Source organism: Trachypithecus francoisi, unplaced genomic scaffold, assembly GCF_009764315.1.
Source record: "Trachypithecus francoisi isolate TF-2019V2 unplaced genomic scaffold, Tfra_2.0 Lachesis_group4, whole genome shotgun sequence".
Taxonomy (NCBI): Eukaryota; Metazoa; Chordata; class Mammalia; order Primates; family Cercopithecidae; genus Trachypithecus; species Trachypithecus francoisi.
This window is the reverse complement of record NW_022681469.1, coordinates 149,935,086-149,951,558: the sequence shown is the minus strand read 5'-3', so window position 1 is coordinate 149,951,558 and position 16,473 is coordinate 149,935,086. Positions and strand designations below refer to the sequence as shown.

The window sequence follows — 16,473 nt, the reverse complement described above, 5'->3', positions numbered from 1 at the left end:
GAATTGCTTAAACCTGGGAGATGCAGTTTGCAGTGAGCCGAGATTGTGCCACTGCAATCTGAGACCCCGTCTCACACACACACACAAAAAATTCCTGAACCACTGTTAAAACATTTTTTCTGGGAAAATACAGAATACAGTATGATAGTTAATTTTTTTTTTTTTTTTTGAGACGGAGTCTCGCTCTGTCCCCCAGGCTGGAGTGCAGTGGCCGGATCTCAGCTCACTGCAAGCTCCGCCTCCCGGGTTTATGCCATTCTCCCACCTCAGCCTCCCAAGTAGCTGGGACTACAGGCGCCCACCACTTCGCCCGGCTAGTTTTTTGTATTTTTTAGTAGAGACGGGGTTTCACCGTGTTAGCCAGGATGGTCTCGATCTCCTGACCTGGTGATTCGCCCGTCTCGGCCTCCCAAAGTGCTGGGATTACAGGCTTGAGCCACGGCGCCCGGCCGATAGTTAATTTTATGTGTCAAATTAAACATGGTGTCTGGGTGTGTCTCAAAGGGTGTTTCCAGATGAGATTAGCATTGAATGGTAGACTCAGTCAGGCAGATGGCCGTCCCCAAAGTGGGTGCGCCTCATCCAGTCCATCCAAGGCCTGAACAGGAACAAAGGCAGAGAAAGAAAACATATGCTCCTTCCTGCCTGCCAGCTTCAACCAGGGCAACAGTCTCCTCCTGCCCTTGGACTGGGATTTGGCTCCCCTGGGTCTCAGTCTTCTGACTCGGAGTGGAGTTACAGCCCCAGTATCCCTGGGTCTCAAGCCTGCGACAGATCATGGGGCTTCTGGGCCTCCACAGTTGCATAAGCCAATTCCTATAAGAAATCCCATCTCAAATATAGTATTTATCTCCTATTGGTTGTTTCTCTGGAGAACCCTAACACATATACAAAATCTAACGGTTCAAAATAACAGTGCCATTTTAAAATGAGATATGGAATTCTGGTTACTTTGAAAGCGTGTACCTGCATCATGAAGAAAATTCACATGCCTGTAATCCCAGCACTTCGGAAGGCTGAGGCGGATGGATCACCAGAGGCCAGGAGTTCAAGACCAGCCTGGCTAATATGCCGAAATCCCATCTCTACTAAAAACACAAAAATTAGCCAAGTGTGGTATTGCATGCGTGTAATCCCAGCTACTCAGGAGGCTAAGGCAGGAGAATGGCTTGAACCCGGGAGGCAGAGGTTGCAGTGAGCTGAGATGGCGCCACTGCACTCCACCCCGGGCAACAAAGCAAGACTCCGTCTCAAAAAAAAAAAAAAAAAAAAAGGCCGGGCGCGGTGGCTCACGCCTGTAATCTCAGCACTTTGGGAGGCCGAGACGGGCGGATCACGAGGTGTCAGGAGATCGAGACCATCCTGGCTAACACAGTGAAACCCCGTCTCTACTAAAAATACAAAAAAAAAAAAAAAAAAAATGAGCCGGGCTTGGTGGCGGGCGCCTGTAGTCCCAGTTACATTGGAGGCTGAGGCAGGAGAATGGTGTGAACCTGGGGGGGGCGGAGCTTGCAGTGAGCTGAGATCACGCCACTGCACTCCAGCCTGGGTGACAGAGCGAGACTTCGTCTCAAAACAAAACAAAAAAAGAAAGTAAATTCAGAAAATGAACTATATGCATATATGCATGTTTTACTTTCTACAACAATAAAGAAAGACAAATAATACCTAGAAAAAGTTTTAATCCTGTGTAGACATGAATTTCCTAGTTTCCTTTAGTGAGTGAGAACATGATATGGTAGATTAGACATAAAAAGAATCTGAAGTAAAATTTTAAAAAGTAATATATAGGTTTTCCAGTCTAAGATATCTAAATTCTAATTCACATCATTTGACTTACTAGTTTTGTAGTTTTGTAGAATAAAGAAAGTTTAATTTAAAAGAAGAAAGAAGGAGAAGGAGGGGAGGTGGAGGGAGAAGGTGGGGAGGGAACAGTGGGCAGGACAGAAGTAGAGGAGGCAGGGGGAGAAGGAGGAGGAGGTGATGGCAGAGGCGGTTTTATGCCTTGTAGGGAAGAGAACATAGGCCACAGGCTAGGCTGAAGCCCTAGGCTTATGCTCAAGCCAAGCACAGCCTGAAACAATGTTTAGTGTGGGGTCTCTACTGGCCTGATAGAAGAGTCAGTACTTAATAGGTGTCAGGGATGATTGAGAGACAAAATCATAACCACAGCAATACACTCATCAAAAATACAGAAGACAACTGACAGCAAGCGAGGTTATCAGGACATGACAAAGTCACTGCCTCAGTTGGGTTCCGCAGGCCCTGTTGCTCCCTGAAGATTTTTCCCCATTAAGAGTTCCTACTGCAATCAGCAGGAGGACAAGCACAGAAGAAAAGGGTGGGCAAGCCAGGCACAGTGGCTCATGCTTGTAATCCTAGCACTTTGGGAGGCCAAGGTGGGTGGATCATGAGGTCAGGAGTTCGAGACCAGCCTGGCCAATATGGTAAAATCCCATCTCTACTAAAAATACAAAAATTAGCTGGAGGCGGTGGTATGCACTTCTAGTCCCAGCTGCTTGGGAGGCTGAGGCAGGAGAATCGCTTGAATCCAGGAGATGGAGGTTGCAGTGAGCCGAGATCGCGCCTCTGCACTCCAGCCTGGGTGAGAGAGTGAGACTCCGTCTCAAAAAAAAAAAAAAAAAAAAAAGTGTGGGGAAGAGATAACTAATCTGCTATAAGACTCCATACCAAATGTACTCAGGAACTCACTGGACTCTTAGAAATCCACTGCCTGTGGTTTATGAGGCAGAGTTACGCATCTGCGATTCAAAGTAGGGTATTTCAATCCAGTCTGCAGGATTGTTTGTATGCAGGATTCATTTCCCATTTCACGTTTGATCAAATATACTGTAGTGTGTAAGATAATTCTTACCTACCTGCATTAACATGTAGTAGATTCCAGCCATGCCATGAGCTGCTCCAACATACTGCTTCCGGTGCCACTGGTATAGCAGTGGGCAGCGCTCCGTTTTTCTTTCTTCCCTTGACAAAGTCTTACCTGACTCAATAATAGCATTGACTACCTACAGAGATAACAAGACAGCATAAATCTAAAACTGTATATGGACCCTGTTGTAGTTCAATTAACAGTATGTCATATATACATGACATATATATAGAGAGAGAGAGGCAGAAAACTTAATCTAAAAGTCTTTAAGCAGTTAGCAGCTAACATACTTATATTTCTTTTATAAATTAATAAATGTGGGCAGAAAGAAATCAGGAGCCAATGTCAGAGTAGGAAAAGATAGTAAGTCTAAGAAATAAAAAATTCTTTGTATAAAAAGTCAACCCAAAATCTAGAAAAACTTCTTATAAAAACTGTTTTGGATTTCTTAGTTGCTCCGTAGCTGCAGTGTTTTTCCCAAAAGAGCAGCACGTACACCTATCAGAAAAGGCTGGAGGAAGTGGCTTTATTTATGAAAGACTACAGGTATGAGGTCTGCTCTGGCATGAAGGATTTCAGCTAGATCAAAAGCGTATCATGTCTGGAATGATGGTTTCCTCACGTCTATCTCCTCTCATCCTTTTTGGGAAAGTATTCCAAGTTTTAGCTGGGCATCTGGCCCCCTAGTTACAGACAGCTGAACACAGACACTTGATGAAGTTCTGGCACTGGGATGGGAGCAGAAGTAAAGTGGGCAACTTGGAAACCGAGTCCCTAACAAGGAAGCTATGTGGCCTCCACATCCTCTTTTCCCTTCATAGGTTGAGGGGCTAAACTAGCTTTGGTCCTGCAAATAAGGGTATGCCCCTAGGATAAGGCAGAATGAGACATAAGAAGTTGGTCCCCACTCGTAACAGCCTGAAATGCTTACCAGCTCAGACATCTCATGAAAGATAAATAAACATTCTAACTCTCTAAAGCCGCTGTTGTTTAGCTTCACTAAAAACAGATGAATTAATAAAAGATGAAAGAGAGTACAGGTTTTTTTTGTTAATGTTCCTAGAAAAAAATAGGGGCTATTTCTTACTTTTGATGAGTACTTAAAAAAGTACTTCTTAAGAAATACTTCAGTATTTCTTACTTAAAAAAGTAATGCTACCTAGAAACAGAGTCCAGCTATTAATACAACTCAATGCTAGCAAACAGGTTTGAATGGTAGAGATGCCCATAGTTGCCCATATCCCACAGTACCTCTTTAATAGCTGACTCACACACGGTGCCTGGACCTATCTCCGTGTTCAGGTACAGTAAAGCATACAGATAACCTGCCCGTCCATAAAGCAGCTCATCAGGAAGGTCTGATTCTTGGCAGACAACCGCTCTCTGGAGTTGCAAAAGTCTAACCAATAAGAAAAATTAATTTTTTCCCAGAGGAATTCTAAAGTACTTCTTCCTGAAACACTAAACCTGTTGCTTTAGGAATTACCTATTATTTATTTTAAATTTAAAACTATGATTTTTAAAAATACTCCCAAATCCAGAACACAACAAAAATGTCTCCAGTTCACCAGTCCCCTTTTGAATGTCAAAATTAAAAATAAAACATCTTTCTGTTAATTTCTACCTTTACATCTATTTTAAACCATAAAATTTTATTTTGAAATCCAGAAGCAAAAGAAAGTGATTTAAAATTTAAATAAAAATGGTACTGCAGGCCAGGCACGGTGGCTCATGCCTATAATCCCAGCACTTTGGGAGGCTGAGGCAGGTGGATCACCTGAGGTCAGGAGTTTAAGACCAGCCTGACTAACACGGTGAAACCCCATCTCTACTAAAAATACAAAATTAGCTGGGTGTGGTGGCACATGCCTGTAATCCCAGCTACTTTGGTGGCTGAGGCAGGAGAATCCCCTGAACCCAGAAGGCGGAGGTTGCAGTGAGCTGAGATCGCACCATTGCACTCTAGCCTGGGCAACAAGATCGAAATTCCATCTCAAAAAAAAAAAAAAAAATGGTACGGCAATGTCACACCAATGCTTGGGAATTAGATTGTCGTTCTCTCTTTTTTTTCTTTCTTTTTCTTTAGAGACAGGGTCTTGCTCTGTTGCCCAGGCTGGTGTACAGTGGCAGGATGGTGGCTCACCGCAGCCTTGAACTCCTGAGCTCCAGTGATCCTCCTGCCTCAGCCTCCCAAGTTAATGGAACTACAAGCGCATGCCGCCATACCCAGCATTACCCTGTCTTTCAACAAACATTAACTGACTAGCACGTGCCAGATACTCTACCAGACCCTAGTAATGAGCCGTGATTTCTGCTTCTTCAAGAAAGAATATAAACCAATGGGTGCAAGAAAAGCTTACATTCCCTAATTGTTCCATCATTAGCATATCTAATCAGTTACTTAAGGGTTGAACCTAAGATTGGTTTAGTTATTATGGTGAATCTAAAGCATGTAAGCTAATTTTCATGCATTGAAGAAAACTAAAAATTGCTTAGGAAAGATGCTTAAAATCAAGAAGTATATTTATTTCTCCCAAAATTAAGGCACACACATGCTTGCACAAAAAGAGGGCATATGATCCCACCACTATGCTCAAGATTAACAGTTTGGCGTGATGTGTTTACAGCAATGGATGAAATTAAAAACAGTTTCCTTTTTGAATCTTTCTACAGCAAGAGCTTTCACTGGGAATTGGGAGAAAATGTTTCCAGTTCTAAAACTCACTTTGTGATGCATTCCTGGGACTCACAGTCACTTCTGAGTTTGTGATAAATCACAGCTCCAACAGCCAGGGGCCCGGCATCCCCACAGAGGAAGGTGACCCTCCGGCCATTCAGATTCCGAAGTGTTCTTTTTACGTAATCCAGGGATCGGAGCAGGTAGGTTTGGTCACATGTGACCCGGTACAACTGCAGGTACAAAAGGGCTATGCCTGGAATAATTTCCCACCCCAAAAGAAAAGCATTATTATCTTTTCCTTTTATCTTCAGGACATTATTTGTAATTATATGAAATACTTTCTACATAAATCTATGTTTCCAAAGGGGTGACACCAAAACAATACATATCATACATTTCTTTTGTTTGTTTTTTGTTTTTTTGAGACGGAGTCTTGCTCTGTCACCCAGGCTGGAGTGCAGCGGTGCAATCTTGGCTCACTGCAAGCTCCACCTTCCGGGTTCACGCCATTCTCCTGACTCAGCCTCCCGAGTAGCCAGGACTACAGTGCCCACCACCACGTCTGGCCAATTTTTTTTTGTATTTTTAGTAGAGACGGGGTTTCACTGTGTTAGCCAGGATGGTCTCAATCTCTTGACCTCATGATCTGCCCGCCTTGGCCTCCCAAAGTGCTGGGATTACAGGCGTGAGCCACTGCACCCAGCCCCCATATCATACATGTTTGAAAGATGAATAAACAAAACAAAACAAAACCAAGACAGAGAAATTAGGGAGGAAAGACCAGAAACCAAGTTCGTACATGTTAGCCTGGTGCTTGTCCTGGCACAGTGATGTAATACCTCTTATTCACAGACAAGAGAAGATACATCACTTCCTACTCATCCTCAGTTAATTTTCATTTATTCCAAAGTTGTATTCATTCTCCCTTGTAGATCCGAACTTGGGTCCTCTTCTTTTTACTTCTCATGAAATCATTTCTCCTATGTTATCCCAAATGATTGCTTTTCTGAACTTTATACTCTCTTCTTCCTTTATTTTTTTCCTATTGTTCTCAATTTTTCTTTTTTCTTTTTTTTTTTCTGAGACGGAGTGTCGTTCTGTGTCGCCCAGGCTGGAGTACAGTGGCCCGATCTCAGCTCACTGCAAGCTCCGCCTCCCAGGTTCACGCCATTCTCCCGCCTCAGCCTCCCAAATAGCTGGGACTGCAGGCGCCCGCCACCTCGCCCGGCTAGTTTTTTGTATTTTTAGTAGAGATGGGGTTTTACTGTATTAGCCAGGATGGTCTCAATCTTCTGACTTTGTGATCCACTGGCCTCAGCCTCCCAAAGTGCTGGGATTACAGGCATAAGCCACTGTGCCTGGCCTATTTTTCCCAGTTTTTCAATGTTCTTTAGTGAACAACCCTACAACTGACCAACCAACTGGTGAGTGAACTCGCCATTTCTGGAGCAGCCACACAGTACAGAGTAAGGTGAACAGTACAAATGGCGTGTGTGTTCATCACCCACCAACCTTTCCATTCCGGATAAAGAACAGACTCAGATCTTCAAATGAATCCAAGAATCTCCAGAGAAGGGCCTATATGGCTTCTTAAAGAAGCATGTTTGTATATCTGGGTTTGAGAAGACAATATGACAGCAAAGTTAAAAAAAAAAAAAAGAATCAGCATAAATATGTATTTACTAAAATCTTTTATAGGAACAAATATTGGCAGACATGACATGCTAGTGAAAAGGCCAAATGAAACATTTCTTTCATGTTTAAGTTGCGGTTCTTCAATATTCTAGTCTTTGTCTAATATCCTACTCTGATTTTTATTATTTTTCATTTTGCTTTTTTTTTTTTGAGACACAGTCTCACTCTGTTGCCCAGGCTGGAGTGCAGTGGTGCAATATTGGCTCAATGCAACCTCTGCCTCCCGGGTTCAAGTGATTCTCCTCCCTCAGCCTCCTGAGTAGCTGGGATTACAGGCGTGCGCCACCATACCCGGCTAATTTTTGTATTTTCAGTAGAGACAGGTTTTCACCATGTTGGTCAGGCTGGTCTCGAACTTCTGACCTCGTGCTCCGCCCACCTCGGCCTCCCAAAGTGCTGGGATTAACAGGTATGAGCCACTGTGCCCGGCTTCATCTTGCTTTTTAAATTTCTCCATATATCTAGCTGCTTCTTTCTTCTTCTATTCAGGGTATATTACTTCTCTTTCAAGTTAATCCTTAACACTTTTTGAAGTCTTTCATCATTATCCATTTCTTTAAAGATGTTGAGACAAACAGATAAGAAAGTCGCATATTTGGAAGCTCTGAAAAAAATTCTTCTGCATGAGTTGCTTATCATCGCCCTGACAGCATGTTTTCTATATTCAAAAAATACAAGCATACAGGAAACAGACAGTAAAAGTTAAATACCTACAAATTTCAAACATAATAATCACTATAAAGGCTTACAAATGAGTATTCCCTGATTGACTCAGAAATCTCTAAAAATAGGACGCTGATCTGATTAACCTATGAACCTAAAAACCTACAGTTACAGATACTTAATGCTTCAGTATTTTAAAGTAAATGGTAACAGGTAAAGTAAAAAAAAAAAAAGGTCATCATGTTTTGTCATTTTTTTGTTGGCAGGCACACATGTTGCACTAGGTAAAAGGAGCTAGAATGAACAGGCCTTAGGGATGTGGTGGGAGGTTCTGGGGAGCACGCGCCTGTGAGCAGGCTCAACCTTCTAGACAGCCTGTGTCTTTGGACTGTGAACTGCACCAGTGCCTCCCATCCCCACACCTTCAGTTGGCCAGGATGGCCAGCAGAAGCTGCAGCTGATTATCTCCCTTCCCCAGTGCTGAAAGCTAGAGTCAGCTGGAGCTAGGCATCTCCTTTGCTACGGGGAGGCGGGGCTGCGATAAACCCCTTGCAGGAGACACTCCAGCAAAGCAATTTCTCCAGAGGGCAGGCCTTGTCAAGAATAGAAGGTTCTGATGGAATTCAGTATGGTTCCTTCCCCCGAACCCACAAGAAGCATGAGGGGAGTTTTCCCTGATGTTCACCATGAAGATCTAGTGGAGCTCCTGGAGGTAAAGTTCACAAAAGTGTGAGAGCCCGCTATGACTGGGTCCCCATCGAGTTTTTAAGTCTCTCTGGCTGGTCCACACTTAGCCCCCGTAATTCACCATTAAAGTTTCGGTCAACAACAAACTGTATACGCACAGTCCCAAAAGATCATAATCATAATACCATATTTTTACAGTACCTTTTCTATATCTAGCTATGTTTAGATACAAAAACATGATTGTGTTACAATTGCTACAGTATTCAGTGCAGTAATGCTATACAGCTTTGCAGCCTAGGAGCAACAGGCTATATCACAGAGCATAGAGGTGTAGTTGGCTACACAGTCTAGGTATGTGTAAGCACCTCTATGATGTCTGCACAATGAAACTGCCCGATGATGTGTTTCTCAGAACTCATCCATGACGTGAAGCGATGCACGACTGTAATTCTCGGCATTCACCTGTTTCGCCAGTTTTTGGTGCAGCTGTTTGCCCCTGTGACCTCACTTCTCTGATGGAGCTAAGAAGAGCTGCTGAGTTTTCACTTTGTTAAGCTTTTTACTTGCTAGGATGCAATGGTGACTTGTAAACTCCTTAAATGCTAGACTGGAAAACCGAAGTGTCTCTTTAATTTATCTTGCTTTTCCTTTGCATTTTTTCCGTGATTGTTTCATTTAGTCACTTATTTATTAAGCAAACATTACACCCTTCCTAGACACGAGGACACTTTGCCCCCATGCTCTCTGTGGGGTCAGCTCTTTCTTTGGCTCCTTGCGCTTTGGTCTCATTTCTGAAATGATTTTTTATCTTTTCCTTAAATTTCTTTTCTTGGTCTGTCAGTTCTTGTTTCACATGCTCTTACTGTCTAGCCATCTCTGCTCTGAGTGTCTTTACCTCTGCGGTGTGAACTCCCTGCTTAACTAAGTTACAAAATGAATGCTGAAAGTGCTACCAATTTTCCTCCACTTTGTAGTGACATTGTCCTGGTGCGGTTTTCTCCCTCCACTGAGAAATTTTTATTTTTATTTTTCTTCCTTATATTATGGATAAAATAATTATATTTTTTCTTAAAATTGAATTTTTCTATATCAACTTTTTTTTTTTTTTTTTTTTGAGACCGAGTCTCGCTCTGTCACCCAGAATGGAGTGCAGTGGCTGGATCTCAGCTCACTGCAAGCTCCACCTCCCAGTTTTACGCCATTCTCCTGCCTCAGCCTCCTGAGTAGCTGGGACTACAGACGCTCGCTACCTCGCCCGGCTAGTTTTTTGTATTTTTAGTAGAGACGGGGTTTCACCGTGTTAGCCAGGATGGTCTCGATCTCCTGACCTCGTGATCCGCCCGTCTCAGCCTCCCAGAGTGCTGGGATTACAGGCTTGAGCCACTGCGCCCGGCCTATATCAACTATTAATAGGACAAATCCCTGGAAGGGGAAAATGGTTAGGGTAGCTTTCCCAACTTTTATTCCAACGGTGTCCTCTTGCTAAGTGATGAACAGTATATGTAATACACGAGGAGTCTGGTTGGCCAGATCTCCTGACTCTCAAACCCTTCCTTGTATCAGGAGTGCCCATTGCTGCTGCTTCCTTCCTTCTCTACACCATCAGCGGGGGCCAGCAAGAATGCCGCTCCACCTTGCAAGCTAAACCTGCTTCTCCACAAGCCATGCCTGTTCTATAGCCCTCCAACCCCATTCCCTGTGCACTTTCCACACCTTTATTCCCAGCTACTCCTGGCACTGCCTTCCCACTTTGCACTCGGATGTGCCCACAGAAGTTCCCACTGAGGCTGTGGCCCACCCTGCCTGGAAATAGCTATTTGTTGATTATGGGAGGGTGGGTGGGGTTGGGGTGATTCGGCCATGCCTGGACCCTGGGCTTTCTCGCCTGCACACCATGGCTCTCCACACTCGTTCTGGATGCTGCTTGTTTTTACCCAACATGACTTGTGTGTTTTCTGTCTCAAAGTTTTGCTAAAGGGATAAGTTGTGGGTGCTTCATTCATTCTTCTTCTTCTTTTGTTGAGACAGGGTCTCGCTGTCACCCAGGCTGGAGTGCAGCAGTGCACTCATGGCTCACTGCAGCCACGATCTCCTGGGATTGAGCCATCCTCCTGCCTCAGCCTCCTGAGTAGTTGAGACTACAGGTGTTTACCACTGTGCCCAGCTAATTTTAGAGATGGGGTCTTGTTATGTTGCCCAGGCTAGTCTCAAACTCCTGGCCTCAAACCATTCTCCCACCTCCATCACCCAAAGTGCTGGGATTACAGGAGTTAGTCACTGTGCCCAGCCTTCTTCTTATATTGTACACACAATTTAGGGAGGTATGGGTCTAGATGGATTCCATACATCTACCTGAACCTCTAAACCCTATTAATTTAAATCACTGAAACAAAATACTTATATGATGATTCCCAAAGACAGCAACAGCTAGGGATTTTTAAGCAATACTGATTTCTGGAACCCACCTCTGGAGTTCCTAATGTAACTATTCTGGGCTGGAGGCTGAGAACTGTAGTTTCTTACAAAGCTCTCTTGGTAATTGTGATGCACGGCCAGTTTAGAACCTAACAATCAGGGGTTTAGAAATCCTTTTTCAACAAACGAAAAAGTTGTAAGTAAAAGATTTTTAGGGGAAACCTGTGCGACTAATAGCTATGCTATTTTCCCCCCAAAATATCCTTATTCTTTGTATTTTACTTCAGGTTAACCACAATTACCTAGTTTTATTACATTTAAGACATCTTTGGCCCTGTAAGTGAACTGGCTCCATGTCTGTCTGGGTTTATAAGTTTGAAGTTTGAAATATGTAATGTCACTATGTAAATGCTGCATGCATAACAGGCAAATAAGCATCACAAAAAATGAATGTAAATATAAATACAAAAACAATGTTCACAAAAATGAATGTAAATATAAATACAAATACAATATTATCAGGGCCCCATGTTTGGTTCATGGTGGCTCTAATATGTATCTGTCTATGCTCATTTTTTTTTTTTTTTTTGGTTTTTTGTTTGTTTGTTTCTTTTTGAGACAGGGTCACACTCCTATTGCCCAGATTGGAGTGTAATGATGTGATCTCAGCTCACTACAACCTCCACCTCTGGGCTCAAACAATTCTCCTGCTTCAGCCTTCCCAATAGCTGGGACTATAGGCACAAGCCCAACACGCCCAGCTGATTTTTGTATTTTTAGTAGAGACAGCTTTTGCCATGTTGCCCAGGCTAGTCTCAAACTCCCGAGCTCAAGTGATCTGCCATCTTTGCTCTCCCAAAGTGCTTTGGATTACAGGCTTGAGCCACCACAGCTGGCCTATGCTGTTTAATTAAACTATAAGAATTCAGCAAGAAATCACTCTAAATGTGTATATAAATTGTCATTAGGAATTTAGTCAGACTTCAGTCTAATCCCTGAGAACAAGTCATCTTTTATATCCTTTATATTCCCTAAATAATTATTAGAATGTTCTGAATACCAGGTAAAATAACAAGAATGCAAAGATTAGTTAAGGCAAGTTAATTTTTCTTTTTTCTTTTTTTTTTTCTTGAGACGGAGTCTCGCTCTGTTGCCCAGGCTGGAGTGCAGTGGCCGGATCTCAGCTCACTGCAAGCTCCGCCTCCCGGGTTTACGCCATTCTCCTGCCTCAGCCTCCCGAGTAGCTGGGACTACAGGTGCCCGCCACCTCGCCCGGCTAGTTTTTTTGTATTTTTTAGTAGAGACGGTGTTTCACTGTGTTAGCCAGGATGGTCTCGAGCTCCTGACCTCATGATCCGCCCGTCTCAGCCTCCCAAAGTGCTGGGATTACAGGCTTGAGCCACCGCGCCCGGCCAAGGCAAGTTAATTTTTCAATTACATTTTTTGATGTGAAGTATATTATTGGTTGTTTAACTGTTATCAATAAAACAAAAATAAAAACATTTATGTGCACAAATGAGTCAAATGAGTACAGGCAGTAGGGTAGATAGTTTATATCACAGAACAGAGCGACCACTCACCACAGCCTGTCACAATGACCAGAGCAGCAAAGAATCCTTTAAAACTGACCCTAGGGCAAGTTTGCTCTTAATAATTACATTTTCTCAGACAGCTATATATTAGGTTAAATAAATGATGTTATAAAAAAAAGACACACTAAAGTTCAAACTTCAGGGAGAAAGCATTTCTTTAGAAATAAAATTCCAAATCATCTCATCATTGAAGACATAGAGCAAGACTTCAATTAAAAGGTATAAAATCAGTCAAGCATGGTGGCTCACACCTGTAATCCCAGCAGTTTGGGAGGCTGAGGCAGGAGGGTCGCTGAAGCCCAGGAATTTGAGACCAGCCTCGGCAACATAGTGAGACTACGTCTTTATAAAATAATAAAAAAAATTAGCCAGGTGTGGTGGCACGTGCCTGTGGTCCCAGCTACACGGGAGGCTGAGGTAGGAGGATGGTTTGAGCCCAGGAGGTCAAGGCTGCAGAGAGCTGTGATTGCACCACTGTACTCTAGCCCAGGCAACAGAGTGAGACTCCGTCTGAAAAAAAAAAAAAGTATAAAATCTTTATAATTTTATTTTCTTTTGTTTTTGGGACGGAGTCTCACTCTGTGGCCCAGGCTGGAATGCACTGGCACGATCTTGGCTCACTGCAACCTCCACTTCCCGGGTTCAAGCAATTCTCCTGCCTCAGCCTCCCAAGTAGCTGGGATTACAGGCGCCCGACACCACATCCGGCTAATTTTTGTATTTTTAGTAGAGATGGGGTTTCACCAAGTTGGTCAAGCTAGTCTTGAACTCCTGACCTGAGGTGATCCACCTGCCTCGGCTTCCCAAAGTTCTGGGATTACAGGCACCAGCCACCATGCCTGGCCAAATCTTTACCATTTTAAAAGAGAAGAAAATTTCAAAGTCAAGTCTTACATCTCATAATCTAAGAATAAAATGTATCAGTCTCACCTGTCCAGCCAGTATAAGCAGAGCAGTCATGGGGATCAGCTGTCTTCAGCCCTTCTTCCATTTGCTGCAGAAGATCTTTAATTTTGGTCTGGATCCGTCTTATTAAATTATGAATGATCTGAGATCCAAAAGAAGAGATAACTTTAACTGCACAAGAATGGGACAATGTTGTAATAAACACTTTAAAGTCTAAATTGTACAAACATAACAGACAGCAGTTACTTTCCTTGGACCATCTCAGTGCATCGTTGGCTGGAGTCTATCTTGGTTTTTATAAGGTTACGTTTTTTTTAACGTGATAATACCCTATTTAGACTATAACTCATAAGTAGAATCACAAAAAAGCAACTAGCAGAAATCAAACAATTTAAAAAAACAGAAAAGAAAAAAATGGATGGATTTAACTACACAAACATTTCAACTTCTGTAAGATAAAGAACAAAAGAAAGATGGTTTAAAAGTTAATGACAAAGGGGAAATACATGGAATATAAGATATAAATCAACAATAAACATAATACATAACTAGACCCCAAATTATTAACATCCTCATACAAAAGAAAAAACAAATGATAAGCATACATAAAACAAGTTCAATCACTCAGTGATTAATGAAATGCATATAAAAACATGTACTATGAATTTATCAGATTAAAAAATAGTATTGTATTAAAAAAATTAAGTCCCAAGACTAAGAGCAAACAAAACAGGTATTCTTATTCATTGTTGGCAGTCTTTCCCAAGAGAAATATGCAATATTCTTCAATAATGTAGCTGACAGTGTTGTTAAGATCTTTCCTACCTTTGCTGATTTTTTTTTTTTTTTTTGCACAACAGTTTCGCTCTGTCACTCAGGCTGGATTGCAGTGCAGTGGTGTGATCTCAGCTTACTGCAACCTCCTCCTCCTGGGTTCAAGCGATTCTTCTGCCTCAGCCTCTTGAGTAGCTGGGACTATAGGTGCTTGCCACCACCCCTGGCTAATTTCTGTATTTTTAGTAGAGATGGGGTGAGACAGAGTTTCGCTCGTTGCTCAGACTGGAGTGCAATGGTGCAATCTTGGCTCACTGCAATCTCTGCCTCCTGGGTTCAAGTGATTCTCCTGCCTCGGCCTTCCGAGTAGCTGGGATTACAAGCACCCGTCACCACACTCGACTAATTTTTGTATTTTTGGTAGAGATGTGGTTTCACCATGTTGGCCAGGCTGGTCTTAAACACTTGACCTCAAGTGATCCACCCACCTCCCAAAGTGCTGGGATTATAGGAATGAGCCACTGTGCCTGGCCCACCTCTGCTGATTTTTAAAAATCTACTTGCTCTATCAATTAGTCAGAAACCTCCCATTATGACTATCGAATTGTTTATTTCTCCCTTTAACTCTCTCTCTCTTTTTGCTTTCATCTATTTTGAAGTTCTGTTATTAGGCATAGACAAATTAATGACTAGTATGTCTTCCTGACAAACTGACTCATTTTCATAATGAAATGTCCTTCTGTGAGACTGTAAAGAAAATACTTTTAGGTTCTGCACAATTAGGGCTTTGAGGGCAAATTCTACTGAAATTTGGGATTCTGGACTAAAAGTAAACCTTAGGAATTAAGGTGTGCAGAGTGTGAACCTGAGAGAGGTTTCCTCAACCCTGGATGTGCATGTTTACATTTCAAAGTGCATGAGGCCCCAGAACCAGGAGACATTTCTGACTTGTAAAACTGAAGACAATGGGCTCGTCTTTTCCATACAGATATTTATGTACATTCTGAAAAGATTAAAGAAAGATGCTGCTAATGAGACTCTCAGAAAGGGAAGGGGCGACAATTGCCCTTTCCCCTTTTATAAAAAGCACAGAAAATTTACTTTCCTTCTTTCCTTATCTACAATACTGGCTTTGCCAATGAAGGCCATCATACCCTACCTGCACTGCATTGTATCACAGATAAGAACTGGGACCTGGGAACTGCCCACTGGTTATTTGTGGTCAGGTAAATAGGAAGAAATTCCTGATTCAAAAACCATTTGCTATATTCAGGACAAAATTAATTAACATAAGTATCAAAACCCTCTTTACCTGCTCAACCTAAGAGCTACTTTATGGGACATTTTACACACAGTCACTAAGTTTTCAGATGCCCACTGCTTGCTTACTTGGCTATCCATTCACTTTCAACCTTTGTCTTGATATTTAAAGTTGATCTCTTGTGTAGCACACAGTTAGGTTTTTGTTAATTTATTCTGATAGAGTCCCTCAGCAGACATGAGCAGAACCCTCTTCATTGGCAGGATGCCCTAAGAGAAAGTGTGGTTCAGTCAGCCCTGAGTGGGAAAAACCCCATCTGTTCCTGCAGACTCACCTCTAGGCTGTACTTTTTAAAAACTGGAATGAATTCAACCCCCAGATCCTCAAAAACAAACATCTAACTTTCTTGTGTAACACAGCATGGCTCCTGTGCAGAAAAACATCAAATTTGCTTCCTTAGTCTTTTATAAGCAAAAGCAGAATAAGGAGGACAGGGTAAAAAAACAAACAAAAAAAAAAAAAAAGAAGAGAGAAAGAAAAGAATAGAAAAGACAGACAAAGAAACACAGAAACAAGAGGCAGAGGCAGAGGCAGGCTCAACTGTTGGCTGTTGTAAAGCCCCCAGCCCCCTCCAGGTTTCCCTAAGGATACTCCTCCAAATGACTGCTACCAGTGGAGCTGGCCAGGCCACTCAAAGGCAAACTGCCCCCAGTGAGATAAATGGGAAAAGCCCCACCCAACTTGTGCCCTCTGCTATCAGGGGAACCTGCCCCCAATATTTCAATGTAGGTTCTATTTTCCCGAAGTGTTGGCCAGTCTGAGAAATAAAGAGAAAGAGTACAAAGAGAGGAATTTTACAGCTGGGCCTCTGGGGGTGACGTCACATATCGAGTAGGACCGTGATGCCCAC

General features: G+C 42.6%; 1 protein-coding gene across 1 annotated transcript in view; it reads right to left on the bottom strand.

Moving 5' to 3' along the window:
* The window catches only part of LANCL2 (LanC like 2), a 68,677-nt gene that overhangs the window by 27,881 nt on the left and 24,323 nt on the right, over nucleotides 1-16,473 (bottom strand). Inside the window, exons 2-5 of the mRNA XM_033194506.1 lie at nucleotides 13,553-13,670; nucleotides 5,616-5,823; nucleotides 4,142-4,289; nucleotides 2,880-3,026 (exon numbers count right to left, since the gene is read on the bottom strand). Coding sequence (XP_033050397.1) covers nucleotides 2,880-3,026; nucleotides 4,142-4,289; nucleotides 5,616-5,823; nucleotides 13,553-13,670 — 621 coding nt within the window. The remainder of the gene's footprint in view (nucleotides 1-2,879; nucleotides 3,027-4,141; nucleotides 4,290-5,615; nucleotides 5,824-13,552; nucleotides 13,671-16,473) is intronic.